This window comes from Lagopus muta, chromosome 1 (genome assembly GCF_023343835.1).
Source record: "Lagopus muta isolate bLagMut1 chromosome 1, bLagMut1 primary, whole genome shotgun sequence".
Classification (NCBI taxonomy): Eukaryota; Metazoa; Chordata; class Aves; order Galliformes; family Phasianidae; genus Lagopus; species Lagopus muta.
In genome coordinates, this window is record NC_064433.1 from 12,740,723 (window position 1) to 12,765,876 (window position 25,154).

The following is a 25,154-nucleotide window of genomic DNA, read 5'->3' on the forward strand; positions in this document are numbered from 1 at the left end:
CTTATTGTGACTGAAGAGAACTGTCAGTCTTGTGGCTAGACTGCTCCTGGAAGATTCATTTGATACCAATATAACCGAGGGATGATTCCTGACAGCAGAAAGGTCCCCCAAAGGCAAAGATGAGAGCCCCAACTGAGCTGCACCAAAGCTAAATGGATTTGACTGGCATACTAATAGACAGAGAAGTGGCTTCCTGAAATGTGTAATAGATAAGGAGGTCCTCCTAGCTGGGTTCTGGCACAAATCTGAGGCTGAGAACTGGATCAAGCCAAAATCACCCAAATCTTCCAGGTTTTACACCAAGCCTGAGTTTCACTGTTTAGGCAATGAACTAACCTGACTTCTTCCTCTGTGAATGCTCCTGACTACAGCCACATAGTGCATAGAGCTCTAGACAGAGGGTTGGGTCCTACACTAGATGCTGTATTTATAAACCTACAAGGGTAGGTAAGCCCTCTGTGGGGCGGGTGAGACCAGCAGTGGTGTGACCCTGCCTTGTAGTTTCTTCCCTGTCCTCCATCCTGGCTTTGGCTGGAAATAGTAAAACATTATCTAAGGTGTGATCCTGTCTTTCAATAAACCATTTTCATTTTATTGATTAAAGATAGAATGTAGGTCTTTTTTCAAACACCTTATTTTGATATAGTTATATTAAATATTTCATCTCCTAGGGTAGATGGTGGCAACCCAGCCAAAACAATCTGAGAACACCAAATAGCTACTCATCTCACACAGCTGCATACACCTACATGCGAATAGTTCTGAGGACATGAGCTTCTGTCCTTTTCAAGAATAATTTTAAATTCAAATTAGTAGACGATTTGCAGTACAGCACTAGATGGCAGCATTGAACTTTGTATAGTCTGCTTTCTTTCACAACTCAGCTGCAAACCTCAAAAGAAAGAAACAGCAAAACCCCCCAAATCTATGCAGCCTAAAAGTAGATCCTTTATGATACGGTCAGTGTTACACTATGAATTATTTCTTAATAAACTTACTAGATGAAGTGAATGGAGAACAAGTTTATGCAAAAAGAAATCTACTGCTGTGCTTACCAAATAGTGTTTTTAAAAGAAATATTTAAATCATGAGGAATTCCTTGAGGACTGAGAGACCTATATCTCACTCCACCTACATTAGGTTTTGCACTTCACTAACAGTTTTTACAGAACTGATGCTGCTGGGAGAAGCTTTGTGTTTGCATTTTAAAATCAGCTCTAAGATATAACTAAAAGTTCATTGTGTTCTGCAGGCCACAGGCTATAGGGCCCTCTGGGGAGCATGAGCCTTAAAAAGCTCTGCCATTATGGGTGCTGTGTGCCAGTCCAAGCTGTTCACCACGTAGCCTTCTGGTCCCTAAAATATATGGATACAAGTAGTCAGAAATACACATGCTATTTCACAGCCTGAAGTAATTAAAGGCACAAGAATTATATTGGTCCTTTACTAAAGATGCACTTGACTTTACTACTAGCTGTGCTATTCCTTATACTTAAGCTTAATTTCTTTCTTGCTTGTGAGCTAAGGTTGTAATATCCTGTCTCACACAATCCCTATCTTACAGTCTTTGTGAAATGGTATTACTTGAGCTCAGATGTGTAGTTATTGGGCTGAACAGCTTTTTTTTTTTTTTTTTTTTTTTTTTTTTTCCTCAGAAAGGCATCAGACTTCTTTGGCATATGGCAGCCAAAAAATCTCAGCCTTAAAAGCACAGCTATGCATAAACCCGAGTAAATCTCAGGTGGTATATTCCTTTCAGGTCCAAATTCAATTAGTTTGGAGTACTACTTCCAGTTTTTATTTATCCTGTGAAGCCCTAGAAAGCCCTCGCTGCATGGAAATTTGCAGTTTTCTTACAAAGACTGCCATGTTAATGGATTTTACAGGCAGTACATAGTGAAGCAGTGCAAATGAGTTAGCAGAGGAGATCATTGCTCGGAACAAGCTCTGCATGTACTATTAGATGACATAAAGCACTGCAATAGAGATAGAGAAGAGTCTAGATGTCAAAACAGTTAGTAGCAGAACATGGACTGCCAGTTTCAAAACTTGTGGCAACCGGACAGATGCTCTCAGTGCAATTTCTGAAAAATATAGGTCTCTGTTTCCAAACTTGTATATGCAGTAGTTGGCATCCTTTGTAACTTCTCAAATAAGAATAATCTACGCCTGCATTGTGACTGCAGTTAGGTTAGCCTAGCCTCATGTTAGGAAACGGGGCTCAGCTCTACGAGAGAAGCTGGAAAATGAAGCTGTGCTGAAGGCCTGATGTTCACACTGCCTTTGTTTGCAGAGCTCTACTTTGGGCAAGCTTTGCCCTGGTTTTATCAGGTATTTTCAGGTATGACCGCATAGGGGACAGTCACAGCTAGCACTGCAAAACAGTGCATCAAGAAGGACATGAACTGGAAGTCTGAACTACACAGTTAGCTCCGTGTAGATCTTTCTGGCAGAGACAAAACCACCACCAACAAAATATCAAGCTGTTTCCAGGGCGTAACTGTGAAGTGTATGGCTGCACTCCAAGTAGCAGCAGTCAGTGCTCCTTTCACTGCACAAAATGAAGCCTCCCAGCAAATCCCTTAAGTTTTCTTACCCCAAAGACAACAGAATGTACAACAAGGAAAAAGAGGTAAAAATGAGGCATGTGTAAAAACATGAGCATAGAAGTTGAGAGAGATGCAAAGGCTACAAGGAATGCACAGAAAAACAAGAAGCCTGCAAAGTATTACTTTTAAAACACCAGCTCATAGCCAACAACAGCAAGCACAGGATGCAGGTGGGTATTCAGACAATTCATATTAGCCATCAAAACAACCAAACATAGTGAGGATGCCAATACCATGAGATTCTTTTAAGAGCTTTCCCTGCTCCACCCCTTCACAGGACAAGGCATATGAGAATTTCCTATTTCTAAGTTACTAGAAAAAGTAGCTTTGCAAAAAATGGCAAGGTACAATTATTTTAACACTAGAATGTTTCATACTATGATACATAGTCATATATTTGGATTTATTCTGCAGAAAACCAGAAGGACATACCTAGTATAGGGAGGCAGAGGCAAAGTAATCCGGGTCCACTTGTTGAAAGTGTCTGATATGAGAATCCTCTGTAGATGGTATTTGTTGCATTCCACATTAGTGGGAAGACAGTCTCTCAAAATTGGGTGCCAGGTAATTCCAAGGTCCACGGAATACTCCAGTTCAATGGCTAAAGGTGGAAAGTTGGTAGGTTAGCTAATATAGAGGCCCGCACCAACAAGTTAGCTGGTAAGCCCAAAGATCTTTAGTCACAATACTATGCTGACAAAAGAACCACTAAAAGCTTTTCAAAACTTCGTTTCAGGAGCATGAAGATAACCCCTTCAGTGGCAATGCCAACGGATGTGCTGCATGGTGCTGAGCAAGCACAACTCAGAAGGCTGCAGTACACAACAACCACCCAACACAAAGCACTGCAGGTGCAAAGATAATCTGTCAAGTCACCAGCATTAATTCAAGCCAATTTCTTGTAGCTGCTGTGTACAAGAAAGTGATGTGACAGCATCATGACCAGAAACTTTTTTGTTTTTCAGTCTGAATGATGAGACTCAGCTGGCTGTAATCTTTGTGTAAAGCATAGCAACACTCAAATTCAAACTTTTGGCTCTTCAACAAGATGGTTTAGTCACATTTTCAATCCACTCCACACCAGATCATTTCAGTATCCAGAATAAACAATTTTAAATAAGTTTGTTAGTCAGTGAGCTTGTTTTCAATCAAACACAATCTAGCCATATTAAACTAATGTATTCATTTCTCCGCAAGAATCGGCAATTTCTTTGTTTTGCAGTTTAGGGCTTATAAACTTTTATTATGAAGAACAAAGATTAGTCAAGCTCACTACAAACTCCAAGATCAACTTTTATGCAGTCATTAAAAAGTAAATAATAATAGGCATGGAACTGTAACTTGAAGTGAATGTTCCAGCTGCCACGCATTCTAGCTGAGTAAAAAATGGAGTGTGGTTTCAGTGACAGGGGTGGTAAATTTGCTATCTTTCTTGATTACCACTGGCCCATTTCTCCTACTCTCATACGCATAAAATGACCCTTAATCACCCAATCAGTTCTACTTCAGGTTTAAGCACAGAACATTGCTATAAAAACACAAGGACAAGCAGATACAAATGAGGGTGAGTGAATTTTTACTGTTAGCTCTTCATCACGACTGGAAGCATGACTAAGGAGTCAGTCCAGTAGTAGGGAGTTAGCCCAACCTAATTTTCTACCAAGGTCAGATAACAGTAAGTGTAGTAGGTAAAGAAATAACATGAAAAAAGAATGAACTTTTTGGTCAGTACATAATTAAGGAGCCAAAGCACTTTTAAACATAGCAGAGATGTTCTTAGGGATGCTGTTGTAATACCAAAAGACAACAAATCTTGAACATGTGAGGAAACCCATGGTTAATTTCATGGGCTTCCGAATAGCAAAAATGGATACAACACTTTTGAGACTATACGTAAAATGGTTTTCCATTTTTATACAGAATTCCAGAGAATTCCAGCAACTCAGTCAATCTACACGTGCTTCATGCACCATCATACTACATTTGCCTTCTCTTAAAGAAATACACCCAAAAAAACTATGCTTAAAGAATGTAATTTTACATGTTCAAGCAAACACACAAAAGCTAGGAATACCCATTTCTGTGTATTTTAAATTCCACACAATAACCCAATTTTTAATTTCCCTGTGATGTCTATTCAATCCAGAGTAGATTTTAATTTATATTGGTAAATGTATGTACATAACTCTTTGTGTATGCATACATACATATGTATAAAGACATGCACTGCACTGAATATGCATCGTATGGACAAAACAGGAATCTAAGCTATTAAAAATTGCATTATTACGTGCACATGTACGTATATATATGCATACGTGTTTATATGTGCACGCTGCACATAGATATATACACGCATTTATACATGCATATATACATACATATATATTCATTGCTATTATTCTTTGCTATGGATTATACACATTTTCACAGTTGATGCTGACTTAGCTTGTGTCAGATGTAGGCTGATATAAATGATCTCTTAGTTACTCAGGTGAGAGTGAAATGTGGACTGAGACTTCACAAGAAATGCAAACCCACAGAACCCAACACACATGTGGGAAGCTCACAGCTGCTTACTATCATCCCAAGCAGTGGATACAACACTGTGGAAAAGGGATTGGAGTAAGACAGCTCATATTCATAAATGAGTTGAACTGCAACTTAACTGTCTAGTGGGAAAAACACACTTTAATTTTGTCTTAGGTTTCAGACACCAGCCATAAATGCCGATGTTACAATTCCTGATAGAAACATGTAGTTTTCCTTTGCTTCTCAGTTCTTGTTATGATGGATAATGGAAGAAGAAAACAAGTGAATTTTCCTGTGCAAGAGAAGAAGAGAAAGTGCAGGATATACTAAGAGTTCATTACCGTAGCAGGAGTCTGTGACAGAGCAGGATGCTGCAAAATCTATTTGCAAGAAGGAGTCTTCATTGACGACGATGTCTGTAGTTACAACATAGCGGGTGCTAGCTTTCTCAATGAACACTAAAGCATCCCCAGTAGACCCACAGACTGGCATTTTTGTTCCACCAGGATGGAGCAGCCACTTTCTACTATCCAGTGTAGTGAAGTCATCTTCTAATACTGTATTGCCAGAGATGTTTCCTCCAATAAGAATCTGAAATGTCATATAATGAATTGTTATTGAAATGAAACTTTCATTTCATTTCTAAATGAAAGTTTAGAAGTCTTCACAAATGCATGTGACAGAAAATCCTGTAGGAGGAGAAGACTTAATGATCCATGTGTTCTATTGGTCCAAAATGGACAGATTTACTTTGTGTTTTAGGTTGTAAAAGAGGGGAATAGATCTTTCCTATAGAGGGATCCTAAAGAGATTGTCTAAGCTTAGGGAAATGAACTTCATCCTGGATGAGGCAAAACTACTCACAGAAATGAATGTTGGTAGAAGCAAAATGACTACATTGGCATTTTTCCTACTGACTGTTCAGCTCTACCATAATCTGGAGCACTACTGTCTGATTGCATCTGATGATTGAAATGGGGAAACATTCTGTTTTACCAGTGGATTTCAGAGATGAGGATTTTACTATTGAATAAGTAAGGCAGAACTAATTTGTTATTCTGCATTTGATTACTGATTGTCCTGAACTAATATAACTAACTAAACTCAGTGAAGATACAGGAATGAAAGAATAAGACTTTTGTTTCATTTTTAAATGGATGAATGGGAAGTAAAATCAAACACCATTAAATATGGCTAGAAGGTCAGCATCTGTTTCCTTCCTAACTAAAGACTGTGAAAGATATTCATAAATATTTAAACAAATTCAACTGAGACAGCCCAATAACACTATTTTTAGTGCAAAGACTTCAGTGGAATTTCTTGAGATTTACACCAAGTCATACTAAGTGATGTAATACTATGTACTGGACTCAAATATGAAAGAAAACTGCATTGATGTGAAGTTTTTCTATAGCTTTTTCTATTACATTCTATTAAGGAAATTCCATATTTCTATAGATTTGAAATAGTTTTTTTCTTACCAGACCTGGATTTTGCATGATGAGGACTAATGTAATGTAATCATGTGGTTCTACCTATGTATAAAAGACCTTCCTAGCTCCAAAATAGACATTTGGTACCCAACTTGGAAACAATGAATTAAAAACATAAAATTAGCAAACAGTAATTCTGCTTATACTACAGATGCGTGTAATTTTGGAATATATTTCTAAAACGCATTTTTGGATTACCCAGAGAAATGACATAAGCCAACAAAGAGAAACATTAAGACAACACAGTATGTGTTGTCTTATAACTGTTATATACATAAATATATTCACAATCTGTGTATATATTTATATAAATAAGCTTATATTAAAAACAGAACAAAACAAAGAATACTTACCTGGTCTATGACCCAGGGACTGTAGAAATGCCCATTCTCAGATGGTTGCCACCAGCGAAGTCGTGTGGAGCTGGAACGGGCCTTCATGGGGATTTCCAGGGCAATGTATCGTCCCACATTGCTCGAGTTACTGAAGAGGAACTCCTGGAGAAGGCTCCACGTGAGACCTCCATTGAGAGAATACTGCAGAAGTACAGGCTGGCTTCTGGGGTCTGGCACCCCCTTACCACATCCCAATCTCATGAAGAACTGCACAAACCTAACAGTGGGAGGAATTACTGTAAAGGTTTCTTTTCCCCAACATCCTACACAGCAAACTGGAGAAATAAGCCTCATAATTCCTTGGAATAAGAATTAACCTTAGGAGACCTTATGGTTTTAGACAGGCAGGTGGGATAACAAAAATTCATTTTGCCTGTGTGGTAGTTTGTCAGGTGCTAAACAAAGCTGGTCGTTTACGTTGTGAGCTTTTGTGTGTGTAGCAGATGGTGCTGCAAATACCAGAAATGTAATCCTGGGTGAAGTTTTTATCCTGTAACCTCTGAGTACAGATTTTAGTGGCAGAAAAGCGACAGTGCCCTAAGTACATAGGTTGTTTTGAAAGTAATACCTCCTATTTATTTGCATGGAAACTACAGCAGATACAAAGATCACAATAACCCTATTTGATAGAGAAAATTCTCAGCTACAAAGCACTATTTTTTAACATATTCACCATCATTAGCTATGTGTTTTTGCCAGCCATGAACAACAGCCTGCGTGCTGTGCTTGTAAAATTCTGCACCAGCAGAGATGAACTACTGTCACTTTTACCACTGCTGAAATGCACCACCCAGCACCTTACTGTACTCACATCCACTGCACAGTCTCCATAAACGTTCAGCAAGTGTCAATGAATGTCAATAGATGCCACTATTTCCACGTAGCGGCATTCAGTGACACACCTTTGCTTCATCCACATTTCCATGTCAGACTCCATTCTGTCAGACTGCCCCTCTGCTGCCATCCATCACATGTCAACACTGTGAAATGGGATACTGGTAGGAGGGCTCAGCCTCTACTGCCCTACCACCTCTGAAGTTGTGGGCCAATAGAATAAAGCAGGAGGCATTACTTTCGGAGCAGTCCTCATAGATCTTATTTTGCTGTGAATTTGCTGAAATGCTTTAATGCAAAATAAAAATCTCAATTTCCCAGTGGCGTAAACTAGTAAAAAACAGGATAGGAGAACAAAGCATGTTTCACTCAGGGATCATTTTGTCCATTTATTCAGCATGGGAAATTTGTCTAAATCACACCACTTAAACGTGCTGCCTTCCCTGAAGCCAGCTGTAGACACCCAGGGACAGGAATGCTTTCATCCTCTTTTTAATTGGCTGCTCCAAAGAGGTACAATAGATAGACCTGTATCAAACTGTGAAATTCTTCCTGTTAGCTGGTGCTTATAAATAGCACTTCAATGCACTTGGAGTGGAGGAACCACTGTCGTAATGATATTTACCCATCTGACTTGCAGGGATATGACAAGTATTAATTCATGTTTGCACAGCTCTTGCACAGCTTTAAAGCACTCTATCTGTTCTAATTATGATTGCATTATAGCTACCTGGCTCATGGTTAAATGAAACCCAGCAGAACAAGTTTTATATCAAAAGTGCTGTTCGGTTTTGATCTGCAGGTATATCCCCTGGGAGTGAGGGCTGCAGAGGTGCTAAAGAGACAAAGCCTCAGTAAAATACCAGATCCACAAGTCAATTAATTCTAGTGCTCACTGCGACTCACCATTCTCTTGGAGTTATATATAACTTCTTTGGCTATAGATTATATCTACCTCCATATCCCAGACATAACATATTGCTTCTGCTGCAAAGCAGTGCTGGGGACTCTCATGGATCAACATAGCATCTATAATGGATTGGACTCACTGCTGGCAAGCCTTTGTTCCTCTACAAACTCTCTTTGACATTCAACACATTATTTAAAGGAAATAAAGCCAAGTGGCCTTTTCTCTGTTGAATCTGCTCTCCTTGGGTTAATATTCTTTCATCTGAATTTTTACTAGTGTAGTAATAACTCTCTCCATCATAGGTAACATACTGTTTAACTATCTTTATTAAAAAGCTAGTAGTTTTAAATATCTCTTTTCTCACCCCAAAGATATTTTGCAAAGGTTCTGCCTATTTTGGAAAGGATAAGCAAAGTTTTCTTATTGATCTAATAATGCTGAAATTCATCAATATTCCAGCAGTTCAAAACTGAAAGGGATTTGATCAGACGTAATACCTAAAATAACCACCCCTACTGATACTTCATGCTGTGTAGTTTCAGCTGCCTTAACACTGTAATGGCAAGATATTTCCTCCATTTTAAATTCTTTAAAATATAGAGATGATGATGGTGGATACTGGATTGGAGAGTCCATTTGATTTAAATTCCCCCATGCAGAGAGGCACACAGGACTGACAGCACTGCTCAGCTGTGTGTTTCAGGGGATCTCTAAGAAGAAAAGCGAAGGGCCTTTAATGTGATTATTGAGTCTGGCACTCTTTAAAAGATCTATTAGAAATGCTGGTTCTCCCTGGTTCCTGTCATTCCTGGCATAAATAGAAACCTCTCCCCACGTCCCAGGCAGAACTTGACATGTCCGTTAAAGCCAAATCTGCTGTGTTGTTTTGCAGGTGGCCGATAAAGTCAGCCTGAAAATTAAGTAAATCCTACTGCATTTCCTTTATGTTTCTAAAGAGCAGTCCCAAGCAATGCCTTTACAGTCTACCTGGCTGGTCAGAGGAGGACATACAGTTATTTGTTGATAACTGTTATTTTTCATGGCATACACAAAAAATGGAACATAACACTCTATTTTCCTTTTATTAGGACAGGAGCCATTTATCTCTATGTAACACCTTGAGGTCAATATATGCAAATCCAGCTACAGGCTTTCATGGAAAAGAGATAAATTACGTCCCTTTGAACACGAGCAATAACACAAACATGTCATTTGATCTAATGGAGCAACTTACAGGATCCTTTGTTAAACAATCTTTTAATTTCAGAACCATCTAGGAAATCAAATAACTGCAGCACATTGACGTCTGTGTTCGCTAAGTTCTGAAAGAAGTTTGCTTTGAGTAATCTCCTAAATTCAGTACAGGGATCTCGACTATCGCACTTCACTGAAGGTCAGCTAATTGCTTATCTAAAAATGTAATGGTTTGAAATTAGGCTTCCTTATCGATCATGAGGCTCTTCAATGAAACTATTCTTTAGAGGCTCAATGCTAATTAAGACAAGAAGGCAAAAACAGATAAACTGCCTGTTAAAGTGTTTGCCACACAACATTAGAAAGAAGGGAGTTTGCAAGGTACCCATGGTAAAAAGTAATAAAATTAGGACAGATGCTAAGATACCAAATAAATCAGAAAACAATGCCTACTTGTCAGCAAACACGCAAGTAGGATGTGGTTGAATTTGTATGAGTGTAACGGTTTTTTTAATGTGGCTTGCTTAGCGTGTCTCTCTCATTAAATATCTCCTCTCTGGTAATGATACCACATGGTCTCTAAATACAGTAAAAGTGTTTGTTTTTCAGTTGCTGTCTACAGTACAGTTGGTGACAGCTTGATGGGAATTTCTCAGTGAATTATTGGAAACAAATGTGCACAATAGGAAGAAATTAAGCTTCAGAAATGAAAGAATTACGAGCTGATGAATGTAACAGTTACACTGGCAGCAGATCCTCCTGTTTCCACAATGGCTCATAATACAACAAACATAAGACAAGCAGAGTGTATGATGTACAAACAATTACTCATGTTATCCATTTAAGAAATAAAAGCATGAACTACTGAAGATGTGGTGCCAGATCCTGGAGTTCCTATACAAGGAAAAAAGTAGCATTTAAATGGTTAATCCCATTTAAGTTCAAGTCAAATTTAAAATGGTAACAGTGTTTAAAAAGGAGAATGTGCAAGAGTAAAGAAAGCAGACTATATCAGCTTGCCCTCACCACAGAAGTATCACATATGTCTTATTCTTCAGTATAGTAGTTCTGCAATGACATTCTGAAAGGACTTAAAAATTGTGTTACCTTGCTTGTGACAAATCTAGGTCTCGAGTCATCAGCATACGTAAACCTTCCTCGTTAAAGAAAAGGTTGTTTCCTCCAGACATGATGCCACATTTCCTTGATGGCTTTCCACCACTCACGAGCAGGAATCTATCAGACTCCAGCTGACCTGAATACACAGCAAATACATATTTATGATTTACTCTGAAGTGCTCCTACTGCAGGAGTACTATTTCCAGAGGAAGAGAGCTAAATTAAACATTACATGCAGTTTAAACATTACAAACATTCATGCCAGTGTTTCTGAGTCAGTGCTTTCTAGAAAACTGCCACAATTCAAAACCAAAAATAAACTGTAAACAGAAGTATTAAGTTTGGGACCTTAGTCTCCAGTTTTTCACAGGATTTCCTATTTCTCTTTATTTTTTTTTTGCACGACAACAGCAATGGATCCACCTCTATAAGGAAACTTTGCATGCCATATGCTAGCATGCGATCCAAGGCTGGCGAAACTTGAAATGAACAGTAGCACCTATGAATGGAGGAGTTTGCTTCCCAGGTGCTACTTCATTCAAAGTTCTTGCAATGCTTGTTTGTAAGGGAAACCTCGAGGTGTTTCTAGAGGTATTTGCATGGATGCTGCTTACACTCATGTAATGGTGGGGCTTCGAGTTTCTTCCTGGCACTTTCCACTTGGGGTCCTCGTCTGCTATTCATGCTCAGGAATGAGGTCTGCTCTGAAATAATGCTCACCATGTGAAGGCCACTCAAATTTCCCTTGCAGCGAGAAACTGCATAGCCCTGAAGCCTCTCTTTTTCCTTCTCTTGCACATGTGCTGTCTGTGCTAAAGTCAAACTACCTAACCATATTTACTTGAACAATAAATGTACATTTTGGTAGAATTAGTGACGTAGCTCTTTCAAAAAAATTTGTGTATCAACATTTCCTTCTACAATCCTTTTTTCACATGTAGAATTTTAAGAAAATTTGTTTCAGCAAAGATTTTATATTCCAGCATGAAAATCTAAGCACAGGGTCAGATTCTCCAAAAAAGGCAAGTGACAGCTATCAGACACTCACAAGCCATGCTTGAGAACTATATTTAAAGAAGTTCATAGTCCCACAGAATAGATCAGATTGAGAAACATGCAGAAAGTGAGGAAGATGGTGCTATTTCACCCCTTCAGACCTTAATTCCACTAAGATATACAGGCAAAATTCAGTCTAAAAATGAAAAGAGATACCTTCAAAATCATCCTTAAGGAAGTCAGAATTCTTGGTACTTATTTTGCAGGTTGGCCCAGAGTACCCTGGGTCACAGATGCACTTTGTGCCATTGATACAGCTGCCATGCCCATTGCACATCTCCTCACACTGTGGACCAATGTACACGTTGTCAATGGCCCACGTCACTGGCTGGGATCCAGCAGGATAAAATCCTTGGTACCATCTGAACCTTGCCAACCTGAAAAGGTGTAGAGTGTACTTAATTCAAGTGATAGATTTTTTTTTCTTTGTGTACTATATGTACATACTGTACTATATATATGCATGCAGTCTTTTTGGTGGAACTGACTTAATAAATTAATTCTGGAAACGGACTGCTATATCTAATTCCTTCATCTTGTCATCTTCATGCTAACATTCAATGCAAATACTGACAGAAATAGAAATAACATTATTCATTTGCCATAATTCCAAAATCGAATGACAGACTTGAAAACGCGATTTGAAATCTAACCACTCTTCTCTCTGTCATTCTTGGGGAGGATAACTGGCCATGGTCAAATGGATTTCTTTCTGCCTTGGTTTACAGCATCTGGGTCAGACTAGGCAACTTCCATTCTCCCTTGGAGAATGAAATCCTGTTTTACACTGCTACCTTGCCTCCAGGATGGACCACCTGTGGAACTGGGCTGGTGAAATCTCACCCTCAATTACGTGGACAGAAAACATGATCTGCCATGTCATGGGGTATTCAGCTTGCTTTCAGACAGCTTCATCTTAAAACAGACTGATAGTGCAAGTTGTTAATTTAAACTATATTCTCCTTTGGGCGCTGGCCTGTCATTTTTAATTTGCTGCCTAAGTACTACTTGCATCAATGCTGCATGTAAAGAGACTGGGGAAGGAGGGAAAACAAACTGAGCAGGGAAAAGCACATGAGAGACTAATTTTATTCCCACACGAGAAAATGCTTCAAAGAAGGAAGGATACTAAAAGAGTTAGAAGGGAAAAGAGCTTAATTGCATTACGTGTTTTATACAGCTTGTTAGAAACATCTAAATGCTGCAGATGAATCAATAGCACAGGTAGCTGACAAGTGTTTGTCTTTTTATTTGCTAAAAAGGAATCTTGATGATGTCTTTCAGGTGGTAAGAGGTAACTGATCAGTGAGGATACCACTAGCAGTTTCAGGAAAGAAACCCATAAGCCAACATCCTGCTGGGATTAAAAAAACATTGTTTTTATTGTGCCTGTGGTTAAGGATGTAAGTGTGAAGTTGAAAATGTTTTAAACTCTTCTCTAGAGGAAATCTCTGTCCCTTGGGTTGGATTCATTCCACCCCACGTGAGTTCCCTGTCTCAGGCTCCCTGCTGGTCTGAATGAAGTGTGTGTTGTAACTGAAGCAGAGGGTTAAATGCTGGTCTTGATGAAGTTGGCAGGAGTTTCTTCACTGACCCAACAGGTCAGTTTTCCTTCTGGACCTAGCTGGAGTACCAATTCTTAGTTACAGCTATCTGCTGGGTACACACATTGATTTCCAAAACAACACATATAGTGGAAATAACTGAAAAAGAGTCATGTTTGGTACTTTTTCTTGTCACTTTGGTGGATTCTGGTGGAGAAGACTCCTCTTCAGCCCTCTGCCCCAGAATTTAATGGCACTAAATGCACCATGGATGCTGAGTTCAGTGATTATCAACAACTAATTTCTGACCCACCAATAAGGAAGGAATAGGAAGGAAGTCAGGCAAATCATAGAATCATAGAATCATAGAATCACCAAGGTTGGAAAAGACCTAAAAGATCATCCAATCCAACCGTTCACCTATTCCCAATAGCTCCCACTAAACCATGTCCCTCAACACAACATGCAGCCTTTCCTTGAACACCCCCAGGGTGTCAAATGGGACAGAGGACTAAATCAAAATAACTGGGAAGTTTACAAGAGTTAGGAGTCTGCATTGTCAACATTCTCATTTGGAGGGTTGCATTGGTAGTTGGGTAAAGTGTCAAATAAATCTTCTAGGCTAAAAAAGAAAGACAGCTGAGCTGCTGCAAGAGATGGTTAACTATTCCATGTTTGAGATGTTAACTGTCATAAAATAGAATATTCAAGTTTAAAAATTAAACCTTTTCTTCAATTATTAAATACCCAGGCTTTCCACATTTGGTTCTCATCTCTTGTATTAGTCTTCTCATGCTTTCAGAGGCATGTTTAAGGCCACTTATTTAGTGGAAGAACCTCTGCATGCAATAGATTCATAAACACAGTCTCATAACTGCATAGCTCATTTTCATTCATACATACTACAGTTTAATCCTTAAGAATGTGATCTTTTACACAAACTGTCTTGATGCTATCAGAGAGTTTTCTCCGAAAAAATGAACAGTATTGTTACATACTTTGAAAAGTTACACATTAACATTCCTGCTAGCACATATTATTTTTCCATGCTGTATATCTCTCATCATCCAACCCAGCTTGTCCCACAAACATAGAAGTCCCTTAATGAGAGCAACAAGTAATTAATTAGAATCACAGAACTTTGTGACTATAAGAAACCTTGAGTAGTAGGTAGGTCTGCTTACTTAACACTGAAGTAGAATCTAGTTTGTACTAGCCTGCCTTTTACTGTATTTTCTAATAAATATCAGATTTAATGAAAAAAAAAAATCCTTGATGAATTCAAATGTCTCATTCAGTAAAAGCATTCAAAGAGCTTTAAAGCTGGTGAGTTTTTTATTATGCAATCCACTTCCATAAAAATGTCACCAATCAGATATGAGGATAAATGGGAAATACTAGCATTCAATATTAACATTAGGCATAACATATTTTTCAGAATCAGCTAAACTTTAACTGCCATTCAGGGCAAAAAGTGGAGAAACTCTTGTCATTTGGTTTTCTTAATGCCACAGTTCTTATGGATCAATGATGCTAGGAGAATATTTTGAATGGAAAACAGAAAAAAAACACAAACGCAGGTGGGTGGCACAGAAGCCAGACACTTACCCACAGAGGTGCAGTTTTCCAAAGTGAATGACCTCCCTTCTCCAACCCTGAGTGGTTCCAGTGTAGTAAGTGCTGCTTGGGTGATGTTCAGTGGAGCACAGGGAACTGAGGTGGCTGCTGCTGCTGTAGCACAAGGGCAGAAGGAGGTGCCAGGTCGCTCCCAGATCTCGTGAGAACTCCAGTTTTACTGGGTCAGCAGAAGAGCTGTCAGTGGTGCAGCCAATATTGATCTGGAGTCCGAGACACGAAATGCAGAGGATGACAAAGGGCAGGCTGGGACACTTCATCACTGCTCATCTTAGTCAGCTTCCCCTATCTGGTGCTGTATGTATTCATGTATGTATGTATCTCAGGAAGATGGTGGTTTAGGAATTAATTTAACAACTGTGATGACAAACTCAGGCCATGCATATAAACATGAACTCTTGAACACTGTCCTACCTGTCCATGGGCATGCTGCACTCTGTCTTTTTGTAAAATTAATCTGATACGGAACTCTGAAATACTTCCACTAAAAGAAAAACTTAATTAGAGAAAATTCCAAATGAAGATAGCTGATAATGTGGTTGGAACAAACGCACCAGCTTATGCAGTTCTCTGTCAGGAAATGAAATTATCATCGCACCAAAAGGATGTGCATTTTTAAAAACAGAAATATTAAACCAAAACGTGCAAACATAAATTTCTGTTAAATTACTGAGCTGCATTGTAGTCTTCCTTTATGTTAATTTCCAAAAAAATGTTTATGTCAGAGAGATCACGCTTCAGGCCTTGTGCTGTTTCACTTCAATATGTTCCTGAGCTTTCAATACTCACTACCCTTTCTGCTCATGTATAGCAACAAAGCCTGAGGAGACAGCATTGAGAAGAGTATCATAGTTGGACTGGATTTAGACTGAGTGTCAAACCAAAACATAGTTTGGGATCAAAATAGCAGGTGTTCTGACAAGGTTCCTGAAATCCAGAACAGTAAAGATGCAAAAAGAAAAAGTCTACATGATCAGCTGTGCTAATGCTAGTTGCCCGTAATAAATAATACATGTATTATTTACAGAATAATATCATACAGAATTTGAGAACTTTTAAGACTATTTTTTTACATGATTCTACTGCAAAGGTCTGCTTTTCTTTCATGATGATATTAAGATGTTTATTCTGTTTCAGATTGCTTTTATAAGGGAAGAATTAGTTCCCTTGCAGGATGACTATACCATATTAATAAAATGTACTATATATACCATCCAATAAATAAAAACTCATTGCAGCTGAAATACAAAGCCTATGACACATTTTGTATGTTTATGCATCTTTGTAGTACAAAATAGGTATCTTTTTAACATACTGCTGCACAACAAAAATGTTTTTACTAAAGCCCAGTAATACTCAGAACTGTGCATTAATGTTGAAAATATATATCCTATACTGAACAACCCTCATCATTCTTCAGCACACTTGAGAGCCATCAATCTACATTTGATTAGAAGAGTTGTCTACTCATCTGGAAGCTCAGAGACATGCTTGACCCAGTATAGTTATTGACTCCTGAGACACAGAAAGAAACTCTACTGCATTATGCATTGCTTCTTCATTTACACTAATGTCCTCAAAAACGTGAGCTAAAGTAATTAAATTCCTTAAAACAATGTTGTTATCACATATGGAAGTATGCATGGAGATTTTATGAAGTTAATGCTTTCAAGAGTTACGAATACCTCAAACTAATCTCAAACATTTTTTGTTCTACAGGCAGTAATCTATATTTTAAAACAGAAAATGGTTTGCCTTCAATAATTTATGAATTAATTGCATGACAAACTGAAGCATGCATGAGTACATAGCTAAACCAAGTTTTCTTGGATAACCATTAGTGTCATTTCAGTAACTGTTTATAAACCAGTATCATTTGCTGTTTAATGCTACAGCCTGATACATCTTTGTTGAAATCAGCTTCATAATTATGGCATTTACAAGAAAGATTATTTTGCAATATCTTAATGACAATATAATGACTTCCCTAAACAAATACAGGATAGGTTAAAAGGTTACTTCTCACAGCATCTGTTCTAACCAGTGCACAATTTAGAGTTTAGGATAAACCAGAAACAGACTTTAGTTTAGACTACATGCTGTCGTTGAATGGTTTTATGGGAAGCACAAAAAATGTGCTCCTTATTCATGACATTTAGATTACTTCCTAAGATGGTGTGAATTCACACTGTTGTGGTAAAGAACAGCTTCCACAGGAGCTTCAATGAAAGTGCAAGTGCAAGCAAAAGGAAAGCAGGCTCTCTGATGCAGTACAGCCAGTACAAAAAAGCCAGCCTGTAAGAAAATAATTTCTAGTGACACAGAAAGTTGTAGCTCTCCACTGGGTCAGATCATGGAAATACTGCAACTACACTTATCCCGAGCAGGTTGTGAAGTGGCAATCTACACCTTTGCAGTACTGTGGTGCTCGTATCTTGTCTACCAGTGGGGAATTTCCAGCTTGTAGTACATGTTATGTTAACAGTGCAAGTATATATGCATGGACAAAGTAGTAATTTAGACAAGAAAACAGGACACTTTGAGACAGAAATTTCCCTCTGTGTGATAAAAGCTTTGTGATACATCTACAAGAGGGAAAGTAATATCAAAGCAATTACAAAGGAAATTAGAGTAATCTTGGTAATCATAATAGCTGGACAAATAGACCAAAGAGCTGAACCTGAACAACAAGAACTCCTAGAGTAAAAAGCAAAGTAACTTTATGAGGACAAGTACCTCAAATTGGATTATAGTGTTTTCATTTACACTCAGATCCCTTGTTGTAATGGAGTGTTCTCCAACTTCATTTGAAACAAATACCATAGCTGAATCTTCCTCCCTGTGAAAAAAAACAAGAAAGGAATATCTTAGCATCAGTTTATTCCAGTCTTTTTTTTTTTCCTGATTTATTGCTTAGAGATGCTTACGGAGCTCCCTTAGATGAATATGGGCAATAGAGCCCAATGTTTCCCCCAGGATAGAAAAACCAGTTGTCCTCTTTGGGACCAAAGTCAAAGGTATCCAAAAGTATAATAGGATTCTTCAGGTTATTTCCATCAATAATGAAGTCATCTATAATCCAGATTTCTTCTTTTTTGCCTACAAAGAAAAGGAGAACACCTCTATTAAAACATTATAAAACTAGTACTAAAAAGTAGATTAATATTTGTGAATTAAATTGAAAAAAAGGTGCTAAAGGAGAGATTTCACAGGCAATCTTTTCATACTGCCCATATTGCTCTACCAAATTAAACTTTACTCCTCTAAAATTTATAGAAGTCTCAACAAACTGAAGACTGAAAAACCTATGTTAAGTGAATATCTCCTGCTGAAATCACATTTACTTTGAAATTATAGCATCGGTGTCATCATCTAAATGAGCCTATGTTTGGCAGCCAAGAGCTTTTCAAGAGAGAAGAAAACTCTGAGTGACCTTTTCTCAAATGGATCATGAATTTGAATGTGTTACAGAACTGGTGCTTTCAAACTGGAGTGGAATGATTAGATGCCAGATCTTTTGTGGAACTGTTTTTTTTTTTTCAATCTGTCTAAAAATTGTCGTGTTACTCAAAGAAAGTTAAAGGGTTTCTTTGAAATAAAATTCCCATTTAAAGATTGTATTTACAAGAAAAATCTAGTTAAATGTTTTAGGTAAGACCATTGGAAACATAAACTGGGACTGGATTCTTAGGTCCAGATTTGAATTTGCTTTTTTGTTATAGCTGTAGTAGGCATTTGCTTGAGTGGCATAAATAATTTCTCTATCACCAGGTCTGAATGGCTGTTGGAATTCTTAATAGTCCTTAACGATAGCTTCTGCTAAGAGATATTCAGAATAACTGAGAGCAGAAGAGAGTTTTCTCCAGCTGGCACATATCCTCTAATTAGAAGCAATAAGCTGTGCTCCTCTTGTGGTTTTCTACAGTCCTTTACAATTTAATCCAAAGATTTACTGCTCAGTACATTCTCTTTCTAAATGTATTTTTAATGCCTAGTTAATTCCAAGCAAGGTGGGCCCAATTCCCATTTACACTTGGGACATGTTTTATAATTTGAGCACTGCAATGGGGCCTCAGGGTAAATGAAAATCAGGTGCATTAAAAATAATAAGAACATGTGTGAACGTTATTGCTGTTGCTTGACTTCCCAAGCCCTCCAGGACCAAAGCTGCACACCATCAAAGATAGTAGGTTAAGGTACTTCAACTTTAAAACATACAGAAGCTCTAGAAGAACTGTAAATATAATCTCACAATTTTAACTGAAGGACTTGAAATACAAGGAAACAAGATTTGAGAGTCTCTATTCTTGCTGAGTCCAAAAATCCAGCCTCTTACAGACATGAGCTTTGCAAGTTGATCTGGTGTCCCACACTTGTTGATTCCTTACCATTGTTATAAGGTTGCCAGAGTCTGAAACGTGTTGCGTTGCTTTGGGCTGTGTAGGGCAGAGGAACATTGATAAAAAGGACATCTGTAGTCTGTGTGAAGTAAAACTCATCTATCAGATGCCAAGTGATGCCACCATTGACAGAATACTGCAGTAGAATAGAATGAGACCTCTCAGGGGTACCTGGAATGAGAAGGACATATATTTATATCCATTAGAATCATAGAAACACAGAATCACTAAGGTTGGAAAAGACCTCCAAGATCAGAGGAAATCAACAGTGGTCTTACCTTTGGCTATAAACTTAAATGAAAACTGGATGTACACAGTATTAGTGCAATCCAGATCTCTCGAAACCAGCATTCTCAGTCCCTCCTGCAAATACAGAATGGATAGTGTGAATTACAGTTCCCACTATCAAAGGTTCTCCGCAGCTTACTATTGTTTGGATGCTGTCTGTTATTGACTGTTGTGTCAGTGAAAGAAGTAGCTCTCTGTCCCTCATTTTCTCTCAGACTACAAATGGTGATAGTGATAGCCTTGGCACAGTAATGGCAGGTGCTAGATAAGGGTCTGCAAACACCAGAGGTACAGCTACGTGCTCAGGGACAGACACAGGTACAGCTCATTCAGCTTATGCTCTTAACCACTGGGATGTCTTCTGATCTGCAAGCACTGTAGCTGACTTACTCAGACACTGAGTCCAAGCTCATATACACATTCTTTCAGCAAACTATACAGCAGCCAAGCACTTCTAATTTCCAGGGAGGAAGTATTCTTCTAGGAGGAGACTCTTTTCTGTACCTCAGAAAACATCTTATTACAAATAACCTCCTGACTTAGGAAGGGAGTGTTCTTTTTCCCTTAGTAAGGAAAGGGAGCAGATAGGATATGTCATAATGACCCATAAGGTCCTGTCCATCTCTACTCGTGAGCTCAGTGTTTCATGGATGCTAGAGACAGACCTGATCCCTGTTTTGCAGAAATCTAGCAAACTCCAACTCACAATGTAAGATTCCCTCTTTCTCAGAACCCTTCCCCAGGGAACAACCTGCAGGAACAACCAACTCAAGTTTTAGACAATTCACATTCTCTGATTTATGATTTAGATTAGCTGAGGAGGTTGAACTGGAGTCCAGGTTTTGCAAAAACATTTTTAAAAAGAAATCATTTCTACACGTGAAGTTTCTAAATTTTGCTTTTCAGGGCCACCTAAATTTACCATGTCAAATGAAAAAACCCGTGTGAACTTAAAAGTTGTGTATTTCTCTGAACAAAAGTCTTTCAAGGGTACAGATAGTTATCTGGTTTGTTGAAGAACTGACTATTCAGAAAATACTGTATTTCCTGATTTTTTAGACCTTTTGTTAAAAAAAACCAACAAAACAGCACTCCATAAAGAAAACTTCACAAAAATATAAAGAAGTAAAATATACTTTAACTACACAAACACTGACTACATAGTCTACAGTGAATAATGTCATTCAAAATATTCAAAGGACAGTTGAAGTATGAAGACAGAGACATTACTGATTGTAATGTGTACCGTATTTCCATATCACTCACTTGGCCTTGAGAAACTCAACTGCACAGTTTTGTTCTATTTCTTCAGAAGGTAAGGAGGAATTTACACCATGAACAAGGTAATAGTCAAAAAACGGCAAAAAAAATTGGCTCCTAAAAACAATCTGGACAAACACTGTGCATATTTAGAGTACAAAAACACACAAAAAATGAATGTCAAATTCTAGCCTAAAGACTTTGAAATTAACTTCTGGGGGAAACAACAAAAAATTATTTTCTCTTCTTAACTCTACTGGTTTTAATCTTTTTTTTTTTTTTTTTTTTTTTTTTTTTCAATGTAATGAATCTCTGACCCCTTTAAAAATGAGAGCTGTTCCAGACTTGATTGTGTCACCATTCAGGTTTCCCCTCTCAGCACCGTAGACCTCAGGCCAAAGGTCTGGATGCAAGTTACCATTGAAATCATCCTTCAGGACAGACGGCAGAGGAATGACAGGGACACAGTACGGACCACCAAAGCCTCTGTCACACCTAGCAACAAATTTGGAGGAAAAGGTATTATCCATCTGGCCTGGGTAAAACACATCTTTATATAAAGCATGTAAAGCAAGTCACTACTTACACACAATGACCTGCATCACAGATGCCATGGCCTGAGCACATCCAAGGACATCCTGTAGCCAACACCACATTATCAATAGCCCAAGAATCAACACCAGAAGCATAGTTGTATTGAATCCATCTGAACCGTGTTCTGGGTGAGCTAGAAACAACAAAGTGAATGCATTTCAGGCTACAAAATGTTGCTCCACACGGTGCTAAATAATAAAGTCCTGTATATTTCAGGAGAATAAAATCATTTTAATAAGCACAACACTTTGCATTTAGAAGATTATTTATAGTCTAGCTGAAATTTGAAGTTTCAATTTCTCAGGTGAGTTTTCAAGCAAAATTCTGGCAGATCTAAAAGAAGATGCCCAAAGTTAAAAAAGAGAAAGTCACCATTGCTGTCAATCTTCATGGTTAGCAGGGTGGTTGAGCAGAAACTGCTAGCTACATTAGCATTCAACCATTCTACATTTTGCTAGTAGTGCTGAAATAATATGATGGCTACAGTAAAGTAAGAAGTAGTGAATGTTCATGTATGCTTAATGTAAAAAAAATACATACATTCATATATATGTACAACAGTGCACAAATATATGTACAAACGTGCACCTGCATGCACAATGTTGTAATTGCTGACTGTCTTGCTATGCTCAGATGGGGAAGGTACTTTGGAAACAAATACTTCAAGATCAAGATTTTTACCACCTTATTTTCTAGGTGGTGGAATTTACAATGTTGTGGAGGGAGCTATCAAGAATTATAGAAATATGCAGACTAATGGTAAGTAAAATTATTGTCATCTGTCATTTCTGAAGAAGAGTATGGTTTCATTCAGAAAGATGGATGCCAGCTTGTCTGCCATGTCTATTTACAGTGATGTGATATCACCAGGAGGCAGGCAGAACTCTAATTCTAGTTAAAAGTGTGAAGGTGGCACATCCAGTAGCAAGCATTTAACTTGCTGGATGCTGTGATTAATGTGCCTAAATCTTGAATGATAAATAACCCTATTACTTATGTGCAATAACAGAAAATACCTTTATATCAGAGGATGGGTCAATGCATAAATTCTTACTGGACAGACGTTAGAAAAGCTTGGTTTAGCATTCTTGTTCTTGCTGCCATAGTATATGGGCAAGACTTACAAATTCACTCTTCCAAATTTGTTACTTACTAAGTTTCTGCAGTTAACATTACATCTGATGAAGTAGTCTGAGGCTAAATTTAAAATTCTGATGGCGTGACAACACACATTTAATAATTTAAAAGACATACAGAAAATTCCCAAGATGGGGGATGCTTGCTCCAATTAGATCAGCAAACTGTATTCATGATAAACTGCCAGAACAGCACTCACTTGGTTATGGGTGGAAGATAGACCGTAATTCTCTTCCAATTTTGGAACCTTTCTGAAGTGTAGATGGAGCTCTCAGTGTAGTGCTGACAGCCAATCGTTGGAGGCACACACTCCTCTGTCACCAAGTGCCAGTCTCTCCCATTGTTTAAAGAATACTGCAGGTGAATGCTATGAGAATTGCTGTATGGCTTGCTGCATCCCATGCTCAGCTCAAACTGCAGGAAAGTTGAGGCTGACACATGAAAGTCCCACGTCTCTGCATAACGAGGTTTCTCTAACAAAAGAGAGAACCAAAAAAATATGAAATTGTATGCCTTATGCATGTGTTTTCAGTACTTTCGTTCAGATTTTTTAGCTGCTTTTTCATCTTCTTCTTTTCAGCTTCCCTGCCCTGCAGATTACTATATATTCAAATTTCTCTAAACATGACTCATACATGATTTATAAAATAAGCACATACAAATTTATCAGTATTTGGTGACACATACCAATGTTTTCACTGAACGTGAGAGCTGTATCCATAGACAGGCAGTCGATGTCTACCTGACCTCCTTGTATTCTGTACCAGCTTGCTTGTAAATCCACAGTTCCATCAAATTTATCCTGGAAGCCAGTCTGAGAGCTGTCATTCATCCCTATAAGCACATCATCCAAAGCCCACTGAGCTGAATGTTTTCCTATAAAAAGCAGAATGGGTGAGTTAGTGGAGTCAGTTTTTTTGTTTTTTGTTTCTTTCTAGCCCACATTCTGCACTAACCTAGCGAGCTGTGGTCAGTCACATACAGTGACCACTGTTAAACATGTGTAACACCTTTCTTAAGGAGGAACCTGGAGTATGAATTATGTTTCTATTTCAGGTTCAATGTCTTTATCATCATACACTCTCCCTGTGCCTGAATGAGACACTCCATGATTCCTTAACCTGAGCATTTTCATTCTATGGGTCGCAACTTTCCTGTCATTCCTCACAGTTAAATCAGAAAGGCCTCTGACTATCCCCAAATACCTTTTGATTGGAAGAGGATCGTGCACATGGGAAAACATTACAGGCTCTTGATATAGGAGAATAGAGTCAAAGAGATGCTGTTCATCCTCTCCTTCCTGGAATCCTACTTTCTACCTACTGTGGCCTACAGTCACATAATCTTCGGCATATTTATCCAGTCTTTCATCTCAACTCACCTTCCTACTAGCAAGCTGAAAATGTAATTTTACTGTACAATCACTACTGTGCCCTTACAGAAGAAGAGGGGAAGAGCTTGTTAACTTGTGAGCTCACAGTGATGTGCCAGGACTTTTGTCTTGCTGCTGTGAGAAATACAGGCAATCCCTCATAGGGCCACTCTGCACTGACTTTATGGCAGATAAAGAACAATCTATGAAGAAGCTAATATCTAAATGAGGAGTGGTTGTCGCCACTGGGCACTGCTATGAAAGGCTTTATTTCAGCTCCCAGTCACAAATTCTCTCTCTCTTACTGAGGTTCAGAGGACTGCTGGCAGTCTTACCATGATCACTCTCAGCAGAGAAAGACATCACCTAGATGCTTTCATGTCTAGTGAGGACAATCAACTCCAGTACGTATATTGTACAAAAATGTATGAATAAAAACCAGACATCGAAACGATGATAGCCAAGAAGATCTGTACCATAATTACATGAATATAAGATGTGTTCTTTTCTCCCCCTAGGAACTGCTGCTAAAATGTATTTTGCTATATGCCTTAGTAACACCTGCAGGGATCCAGAGCTGCAGATTTGCACAGAGGTGAAAAATTTAATAAGGACACTTCCAATTGTAATAATGTACTGCAGTGCAAGGCAGGAGCTGTAAATACCAGTCAGCACCATGGCATTACTTTCATCTAATTATGCAGGAAATACTTGAGTGGGCCTTGAAGGTACAGAAGATGACAGGAGGAGTCCTTGTGTGTGGAGATGTTAATTCATGGGGA

The 25,154-nt window shown here is 38.3% G+C and overlaps 1 protein-coding gene across 2 annotated transcripts in view; it reads right to left on the reverse strand.

The window, feature by feature from the left end:
* Nucleotides 1-25,154, reverse strand: part of RELN (reelin) — a 268,188-nt gene that overhangs the window by 24,595 nt on the left and 218,439 nt on the right. For both annotated transcript variants that reach the window (XM_048942412.1, XM_048942422.1), the window contains exons 33-46: nucleotides 23,688-23,876; nucleotides 23,200-23,473; nucleotides 21,856-21,996; nucleotides 21,587-21,764; nucleotides 20,000-20,084; nucleotides 19,710-19,892; nucleotides 18,249-18,420; nucleotides 18,058-18,160; nucleotides 15,295-15,524; nucleotides 12,299-12,519; nucleotides 11,075-11,222; nucleotides 6,988-7,246; nucleotides 5,483-5,732; nucleotides 3,042-3,210 (exon numbers count right to left, since the gene is read on the reverse strand). In XM_048942412.1, coding sequence (XP_048798369.1) covers nucleotides 3,042-3,210; nucleotides 5,483-5,732; nucleotides 6,988-7,246; nucleotides 11,075-11,222; nucleotides 12,299-12,519; nucleotides 15,295-15,524; nucleotides 18,058-18,160; nucleotides 18,249-18,420; nucleotides 19,710-19,892; nucleotides 20,000-20,084; nucleotides 21,587-21,764; nucleotides 21,856-21,996; nucleotides 23,200-23,473; nucleotides 23,688-23,876 — 2,602 coding nt within the window. The remainder of the gene's footprint in view (nucleotides 1-3,041; nucleotides 3,211-5,482; nucleotides 5,733-6,987; nucleotides 7,247-11,074; nucleotides 11,223-12,298; nucleotides 12,520-15,294; nucleotides 15,525-18,057; nucleotides 18,161-18,248; nucleotides 18,421-19,709; nucleotides 19,893-19,999; nucleotides 20,085-21,586; nucleotides 21,765-21,855; nucleotides 21,997-23,199; nucleotides 23,474-23,687; nucleotides 23,877-25,154) is intronic.